The sequence below is a fragment of the Microtus ochrogaster genome, unplaced genomic scaffold (assembly GCF_000317375.1).
Source record: "Microtus ochrogaster isolate Prairie Vole_2 unplaced genomic scaffold, MicOch1.0 UNK5, whole genome shotgun sequence".
NCBI lineage: Eukaryota > Metazoa > Chordata > Mammalia > Rodentia > Cricetidae > Microtus > Microtus ochrogaster.
The window spans coordinates 13,420,422-13,429,813 of NW_004949103.1; the positions used below are offsets into that span (position 1 = coordinate 13,420,422).

General features: G+C 38.6%; 2 protein-coding genes across 8 annotated transcripts in view; one reads left to right on the forward strand and one right to left on the reverse strand.

Annotated features, from left to right (window-relative positions):
- The window catches only part of Pacrgl (parkin coregulated like), a 16,443-nt gene extending 13,693 nt beyond the window's left edge, over positions 1–2,750 (forward strand). For all 3 annotated transcript variants that reach the window (XM_005366011.2, XM_013353294.2, XM_013353295.2), the window contains exon 9: positions 833–2,750. In XM_005366011.2, the coding sequence (XP_005366068.1) occupies positions 833–889 (57 nt within the window). In that variant the 3' untranslated portion in view covers positions 890–2,750. The remainder of the gene's footprint in view (positions 1–832) is intronic.
- The window catches only part of Kcnip4 (potassium voltage-gated channel interacting protein 4), a 1,047,644-nt gene continuing 1,040,456 nt past the window's right edge, over positions 2,205–9,392 (reverse strand). For all 5 annotated transcript variants that reach the window (XM_026788620.1, XM_026788619.1, XM_005366015.3 and 2 more), the window contains 4 exons: positions 7,028–7,135; positions 5,208–5,312; positions 4,535–4,597; positions 2,205–3,672 (listed from right to left, as the gene is read on the reverse strand). In XM_026788620.1, coding sequence (XP_026644421.1) covers positions 3,625–3,672; positions 4,535–4,597; positions 5,208–5,312; positions 7,028–7,135 — 324 coding nt within the window. In that variant the 3' untranslated portion in view covers positions 2,205–3,624. The remainder of the gene's footprint in view (positions 3,673–4,534; positions 4,598–5,207; positions 5,313–7,027; positions 7,136–9,392) is intronic.

The following is a 9,392-nucleotide window of genomic DNA, read 5'->3' on the forward strand; positions in this document are numbered from 1 at the left end:
CTGGAGAGATGACCTGTTGGTTAAGAATACTCCCTGCTCTTCCAGAGGACCCAGGTCATTCCCAGCACACACATGGTGGCTCAGTAGGGTAGAAGATCCAAAGCCCACTTCTGGACTCTTCATACACTCCATACATGTGGTGCATGGACATATATTCAGGCAAAACACCCATACACTTTAAATAGAAATACATAAAATCTAAACACATTAAAAAGCCAAGAATGCTTCATATAGGAGTTTGCTCTTTCCTTTGACTGTTATGGATTATAATCATGTGAAGGCTTACCTACTGGGGAAATGGTAACATTTGTTACACCAGAGACACTTTCTTATAAGGAATCATTGCCAGTCTTAAGATGAACACATTTACAAATGTAGGATCTGGTTTTGTCTTCAACAGCATGCTCACCTGTCTTGGGTAAGGCAAATGTCCTGCCCTTCATTTCTCTCTGGAGTTGTGAGAACTGTGTCAAGTTCTCTGCTAAGTCCTCACGAGCACTGGACTCACTTGGTCTCCAGCAGAGCCTCACAGGTAGACTTTACTGGTTTCCCCCTGTGATCAGGATATCGGGTGCAGCAGTAATTAACCCTGGTGTGTGAGTGTAGTGCAGGGAAGATACATTTAAACACTACCCTGACTCTGCACTGCTTCTTGGGTGCATGAAGGTTGTTATCTGTTTTATTTCCCCCAGGAAAATGCTCTCTGTTCATTCTGGAATTTTGGTTGTGCCCTTCGTATTACTTTGTTTGAATCTTGGATTCTTAAGCAACACTTGTATAGTGCCTAGCAGGGTAACTGTGTTCTAATGACATTGCTTTCTTCTGTTGTCAGGGAAGTCTTATCGTCATCAAATCCAAGATCCCCACGTACTGCTCCATCTGCTGTTGAATAAAGCCATGCTGCTTCCTCAGGCACTGCTGGAGGCTGCAGTGACCCTCTCCTGAGTTCGCTTTACTCTGACTCCCAGCACCGTTCGTTGGCTAACTAGGCTCGGAGGACCATGTCCAATCCAGAGGACTCATTGTGCAAGCTGTGTGTCAACACAAAGCACAGGTGCTAGTGGAAGGCAATTAAAATACTCGTGAAAAAGTTGATCTGTGAGAGTTCCTCATCTTGGTCATCTGTGTGAATTTATTGATCATATCTATGTGCATATTTTCCAATATATTTTTACTTATAGCCCTTCTAACGATCACTTTATTGCTGGGCACTTATTTTATATGTTGGTTTTGGCCATTTCCTGGTTTTTATATTTATCAAGAATGAAACAATTTAAGATAGCAAGTAAACGTTTGTTACTTCCCTATTAGCTAGGATGTGCAAATGTGTATTTTATAATGTGAAATGCTTGGGGGCATCTTTTCCTTCCTCAATATTCTAGTTTAGAAACCTTGTTTTAAGTGTAAAAATTCTATTACAAGTATATTGTTTATTACAACTGTTAAAACTACCTAAACTTTAAGTGAATATTACTTTTACATTTGTAGCCTGAAAATACAGATGATGTACATGTGCAGATATGCAGAAATTAAAATCTTTAAACATACATATATTCAGTGATACCCCAGTACTTATTTGTGTTTCAGTTACATTGTTTTTGAAAACATAATTTATGGATGCAGCCCAGAGTTTCTCATGAGCTGGAAACTTCTGGATGATTCTTCAAGAGGAAGGAGTAGAGGAAGAGAAATAGAAAATGCGAGTGAGACTTTCAATCTAACTGGCAGGAGAGAGGCTACAGGAACTTGGATAGTCAAACCAAATCAAAATCATGGCCACACATTGGAAAACATGGGGCTAGGCAGTCACTGTGTTATGTGGCAGCAGCCACATGCCTTCTAAACACTGGATAGATGATACTGTCCCCACTTCTCTCCTACAGACATCTGGTTGACCCCTTGGCAATTCTTGTTTCAGATAGCTACACAGCTGTCAGTTGATCGAAAGCAAGCAACTGCTGAGTCACCATATACAGACCTGCCCACCTGCCACCAGGGCCTTTGCTGCCTGATCCTGGGTCCTCTTTCCTCAGAGCTATAGTACCTTGTCACATCCTCAGACCATGCCTGCTCTAGCAGCTGCCTGACCTCAGTCTTGCTTTGGGTTTTTTCTGCAGGCAGCACTACCCAAAGAGAGTGGCAGTCTAGTTTGAATCCAGTAGTTGAACTTGCTAGAACATAAAGACCTATAGCAGACACAATAGAGTAATAAACACTTTATTTTGCTTTTATTTTTCCGTTTGAGATAGAAAATGTGCACGTTGAGTTTACACAAACACGCGATGGCAGGTTTCAGTGTACATGTACTGTACTACTCTTAATTCCTACACTGGTGCTAGCAGGGCAACTCTCAACATCCTATCTACACCAGAATAGATACCTGATTTATTGTTGCAGACAGTCGCAATTTTCTCCTCCCGTATCCTCTTGGTACTTGTGATATTTCTATGAAACAGGGAAGGTATGTGTCTCTATAGTACTGTTGTGGCAGCTCTACAGTTTGGCTTAAGATCACTGAAATGAATCTGAATCCTTTAAGCTCTATGATGTGCTAAATCATAATGCAATTCAGATGAACTGTTCAATGTCTGTATTCATTTTCTATACAGCTTTATGTGTAATTTCCAATATGATAGAATCACTGGTGTTTTCAAAGAATATTTTACTTGATCTTCACTTCTGGTGACTTTGGGGCAGTCAAGGATTCTCTGTCCCTTGAATGGCTTATAATAAACATGCTGTATGATCATGAGGGTGTTTGGGGGTGGCTAGAATTGCCCTTTGCTGCTGTTTGGGTTACTTGCTAAGAAGCATTACTAGGTAGTGGAGGACAGACATCTGGACCCTTCGCAAATCTGTAAACATCCTTGGATTGTTTGACACTTTAAATTTCTACTTCATGACACAGTACAAAACAGTCTACATATAAGATCAAACAGGTCCAAAGTAACATGGATTATATAGAGCCTTGGCCTTAATATGGAAAAATTAATATATACTAAAATAATTTTGTTAGGTATATGCTAACATCTGACAATAAACTAAGTTTTTAGGTGTTCTTAAAAAATGCCAAATACATTAATGTCATTAACATTAGCAGGTGGAGAAGCCATAGAAATTGGGACTGTGTTTTTGGTCTTTTTTAAATTGCAATAATCTTTGTTTATTTTTCAGTGTTAGATAATTCGAATTAAATGAAAGTTCATTGGCTTTCTGGAAATTAAGTGCCGATGTAATTATTTTAGAAAACCATTTAAAATCCAAGACTGAATACGTACAAACGAGTAGGAAAACCCACTTGTGTTTTAAAATCACTGGCCTGTGAAAGCCTCAGGACCACGTGGCTAAGGATCAAAACTGTTCCAGATTCTGTGCCTTTTGAATAGCCTCAGAGGATGAAACGAGTTAGCACATTTCATGACCCCAGTGATGGTACAGAGAAGATGCAGATTGGTAACTGGAAAACTTAAATCTTGGGGGGGGTTGTTTTATATTAAAACAAAGCTGTTTGCATAATCTGCTTCAGTGTACAGCTGAGCAATCTATGCTAGAAGTGGTGGCTCCAACTTGTAAGTGTGTAGAATAGTTCACATTGGCCTCTTCAGCGGAGGATGTGCTGACACGTTAGATCACGTTTTCAAAGAGCTGCATGGAGCGCATGATGTTTTCATCCTATATGGGAGAAAGAGAAGGAGTTCATCTGCAGGGTTTATAATGGAAAGTACATCCTTAAGTATGGCCTATGACCTTCTTGTGCTGCTTTGTGTTGGCCAATATATCTCTTCTTCATTCTATACAAATAACTACAAGGCTTTATTTTATACTTTCTCGAATATGCCTTTAGATATTTTATGTCTTAACTTGGTAGGAGACCAGGGTGTTTCTCAAATGATGTCAGGATGCAAACAGTGAATGTGATGGCTAAGGCTGGCTGTTAACAGCACATGGTATCTACTAAAGCAAGCGGCTGGGCAGTCCTGTGATGGGTTTTCTGGACAAGATTACTTGGAGCAGGCAGACCCACCCTAAATTTGGGTGGCGTCAGGACATGGAAAACAACTTTGCTTTTTGCCTGCTTGCTTTCACTCTTGCTGGCAAGTTGATGGATCCTGTTCTTACTGTACCCCTTTGCCAGTATTAAAATTAACTTCTTCAGGGTTTCCACAGAGACTGAAGGTCAGCAGCTCTCCAGGAGTCTTTTAGGACTCCAGTGCCAGATTGAGACTATGTGGACACGCAGCCTTGTGAACTGAAGAACTACAAATTCTCAGTCTCTACAGTGTGAGACCGCCATTCTTAAACTAGTATAAACCAATCTAATTAAATCCCCCCCATGCATGAAGTTGAATCACTCTAGGTGAGCTAAGTCTAGATTTCCAGGGAGCACATAACTGTTAGATTTTCCAGGTGAGAAGATTGTCTTGTTACTGTGCTCAGCTTCTACAGTTGATTTCTATTTTGCTTACTTCCCATTGGCTGTGCTCACTGTAGCTGATGCTAACAAAAGGGAGAGTTTTTGTGTTTCCTTACTTACTTTTTGGCAACTTTCAATGAACTCATCTATGGTAACAACACCATCTTTATTTTTGTCCATCTTCTGTTGAGAAAGAAAAGAACAAAACATTGTATTGGATGGCCTTTTGATATTCTCCCCATACCCAATTGACTGACACGGATAAGAATGTAGGACACTGTGTTATGTGGGACAATTCCATGCTAGGAGGAGCTAGTGGCTTCCTACAATGGCGGGGTCAAATCATCATAGGTTGTATCCTTTTCCACACAATGTGAAGCATGAATCATCTAAACTGATTTCTAAATAAGACAGAGTTCATTCAGTTTGTGGAAATGTAGAGTCTTGATATTTCCTTCTATAAAATGGGAGAGTAGTACTGAGAATTTATTTTTAAGGTTATTGTGGGAACTGCATGACAACAGTTATGAAACAGGGGAATGACTTAGTCAGGATGAAGTGACTCTTCTGGAGTTACAATTTTCTTTAACAATGAATTCAAAAGCCCAAAATATGAAATTAAGATACTATGTGTCCTATTGTTCTGTCCCTGTGAATAAACATTTTCCTTCCCATTTTGTCTCTTTGAATCAACATTCTTCCTTTTTTTTTCTCGTCAAGGTGCTTTGGAAATATCTAGAAATCTGTTCATAGCTGTCTTCCCTCCCGCCTTCCCTCGCTCTCACGTCCCCACCTGGAAAAATGTCTCCACATGCTGTCGGGGCGCGTCTTCCTTAAGGACAGGATATGTGCATTTCCCCATCATGTCATATATTGCTTTCATTATGTCCAGCATTTCCTGAAATGGAAAGGCACTCGTGTGAGACTGCACACCAAGTGAAGAAGGGCATCCAGATGCATTAGGAGATTGTGTTCTGGTCACTTGTTTCTTACGTTCTTGCTGAGCTGCCTTTTAGTTTGCCAGAAGCCAACAGCCCCAAAGCAGTGGAATCTGAATGTAACAATCGACTGTGAGATTTCAGTTTTGCAATTAAGTAGATTCCCATGTATCTCACTTGGTTGGGAAAGGAATAGTCTGATTTAATGTTTAATACATAGACTTTGTTTTCCTGGATTATTACACATTTATTGATTTCTACTTATTAGAAATATTTTGCATTTAAAACTAAACTAAGTACTGATTATAAGTAATTAGTAAAGTCCCTGGAGACTTTTCTATTTTTATCACTTTTTCCTAATTTTGCTTTAACTGAAGAAGTCACACAAATTCAAATATTTTAACTAGGAAGCACCTTAACATTTCATTAGCTTTTAAAGTAAAATCTATTTTTTTTGCCATGTCATTTTAATCTTCTAAGACAAAAATAATATCTAGTTTCTTAAATATTAGATTTATTATCTGACATGAAGCCCATCTTAGATTCAGCAGATGATACAGTTCTATTCATATTTACTTTTGAGAGAATGTATTGCATGATAAAGCAGTTTGCAAAAAAATAAATGAAACTTTATAAGGTGTTTCTAACATAGATAAATAGTAAGATATAAGTAAAATATATGCAAAGTTGATGAGCTATATTAAACCTAGAAAGGGATAGAACATTAGCACTGTGTTCAGTTCTCAGCATTGCAGTAAACAAAAGAATGGTTCAAGTACGAAGAGCTAAAATTCTTCATGTCCTCTAGGTTCCCTAATGTTCTTGAGGTACCTAGGCAGTGGATATTCATGCTATGCTAAATCTGGAAGAAGTGCATCTACTCATGAAGTCTTAAATTTAGCACTCTTTGATGATACCTAATCTTTCTTCATGTATCCTTGGTGACTAACCATGCAGTGGTACCCTGTCACACGGAGTCTGTGTCCCGTAAAGCATGTTCATGTCGCTGGTCCTGAGTACCTTATCTCAAATGGGACTGTTTGTTCAAGCCTTCACTCTGGGGAAGATAGCAATGTAGAGAGAAATATAGGCCTTGTGACCCTTAAATATGCCCAGGCTTCCAGCAGAACGTTCTTTCAATCTTATTAGCATCCTACACAAAGGGTGACTACCTTCCCTCATCCCTTATCTTCTGTTGTTTTAAATCAGCAAACCTTTTTAATTTGTGAATACCACATTATTAACATACCTCCAGTTCTTTTTTTTGAGCACAACGTTGTCCTGATTCACCCCCAAGCAAGGGAAATACCTGACAGCCATTGGGTGGTATAGCTTTGGTAGCTGTTGATTTTCTGGAACCCTTGGCCCCCAAACTATTGTCTACCTGATATGAGAAGGCCTCTGCCACTCTCAAGGATTCTGACTTTGCCCCATATTATCAACAGAAAAAAGGGGATATAAAATTGATATATTTCATGTTTTCTTTGGAGGTTTACTACAAATGAGTTTATCTATTACATTTTTATTAGAATATATCCCATTTCTGCCAACATATCACAAAATAGTTTTGATTTCGTAAAACGTGACTTTTAAAGTAATCGTTGAAATTGTCTAATACTCTAAAGTTAATCAAAACTATCTCAGAGGGTACTTAAATTGGTGTGTCATCTCTTACTTCTTTAGTGATGTAGCCGTCTTTGTTTATATCATACAGATTAAATGCCCAGTTGAGTTTTTCTTGTACTGTTCCCCGAAGCAAAATGGAAAGACCTTTGATGAAATCCTAAAATGAAATTAAAATAGAATTTAGAATATGATAAAATTCCCTCTTAAATGATCATAGCAAAATTAACAACCCTGTGGATTTTGAACATGTTTCCAGTGTATTTTTAGTCTTCAGTTCCTCAGTGTTCTTTGTAAGCATGAACTGTACCATACCCTTTAACATTTTCATCTAATTAGCTGCTGAGTTAAATTAATCATGGCACTGGAAATTATACCTTTATACGTGAGTACCTAGACAGCAGAGCATGCACACACACACACACACACACACACACACACACACACACACATTCTTTAAAAGAAGAAATAATATTCATGAGTAAGAAATGCAGGTTTTCCATAAGAAACAAATAATCTGTACTCTTTAAGTAGAAGTCAAGTTATAATTGGTATTTGGAAAGTTGTGGGAAAAAAAAGCTGGAGCCACAGTGAGTGGATTCAAACTAGCATCCTTTATCTCTAATTTCATATTCATAAAAATGAGGACAATATCTCCCTCATAAAGATTTTACAATGATTGAAATGGTTAATATATCTCTTTGGGCATAGGCCATGAAGCTGTTTTTACTCTGAAATTTTCAGCTAAAGTTTAAATGGATTTGTTCACAGGGAAAGGGATCCAAGTTAACCTGAGAAAATTCTCAGGTATTTGTTGTTATACGAAGTCAATATTACAATGTAATACACTCTTGGAGTGACAGTCTCCTGTTAGAAATGAAAAACTGCGGGGAAATGCAGAGGTCACCCTTTGGGTGAACTTGAATTCTCTCTCCTATTCTGTATCCCATTATTTTACAGCTGTTTTCCTGTGCCAGTTTTTACATAGTGTTTTTCTTTCTTTGGTAGTACCTTTGGAGCTGTTAGCATACATACAGCTCACAAATTAAAATTTATGTAAGAAAGCTGGCGGAAAGTTCTCCCCTTCCCAAACCGAAATTAGTCATTTCTTTTTCAACAAATTTTTGTGACTATGTATATTTATTTATATGCATTCTCCTTTTCTTTAAATAAATGGTAGCTTAATATGACATTCTGTACTTTATTTTGTTTCCACTTGTCCACAATGAAATATTGAAAAAGAGTCCTTTTAACACAATGGGAACTCTTGTTGCTTGCCTTCTTAATAAAGGGGGTATTCCATTTGGATATATATATGTATATATATGTGTATATATACATATGTATATACATACATATGTATACACACACACACACACACACACACACATATATGAGACAGGGTTTCTCTGTAGCTTTGGAGCCTGTCCTAGAACTAGCTCTTATAGACCTCAGGCTGGCCTCGAACTCACAGAGATCTGCCCGCCTCTGCCTCCAGAGTGCTGGGATTAAAGGCATGCACTACCACCGACCAACTTTGGATATGTTTCTATTAGTGTTTCATGTACCAAGAGAGAAACCCAACATCATTCTTGTCTCTAATGATAGAACATGGCCTGTCACCTCTGGCCAAGACCACCAGATTTGAGGCTGACATTATTACTGAACCTAGTCCAAGTCTAAGTGATTCTGAGGGTCTTGGACTCTTCTAAGGAAAGTTAACCAGGTTAAAGGTGCTCTTCCCTGTATGACAGGAAGTTAATCACAAAGTTCAAGGACTGTTGGTAGCATCTTACTGTCAAACTGGGCCACCCTCAGTGTGCAGTTAGAGCCATTTCTGGCCTTTTCATTCCTATGAGCCAATAAAGACCACACTGTTGTTTTCCATTATTCTATGATTTCTAGTCTTATTAGGGAACGCACTCCTTTTATGCATACATTCATTGTAAGTTCTAAGTATCTTGAACAGGCTCACACTAAACAGTGGCTATGACCCAAGGTTCCTGCCCTAACTCTGTCACAGGGAAGGGGAGAACAAAACAGCCCAGGAGTAAAACTACCTTTTTATTATAAACTAGCTAGAGATAAATCATTCCCAACAGGACTACTGCTCTCTATCCTGTGTTATGAAAATGCCTAAGAGGGAAAGAAGTAGAAACTACAGCTGACTCCCTCAATTTCCCCGGTCAGTTTCTGCTGGATGTGTGTAAATGTCTCTAATTCTCAATTTGATGACTACTTTCCTGGAGTTACTCGTCCTTCTTATACTTGAACACCTTGCCCAAGGGGACACTGTTCTGCCCAGGTTCTCTATCAGGAAATGCAGTCATTAAGAGACTTCCTAAGCTGATTTCTGCTAGAGGCATTTAGAGCCCAATTTGATAATATTTTGGTATTCTCTCTTTCTCTCTCTCTCT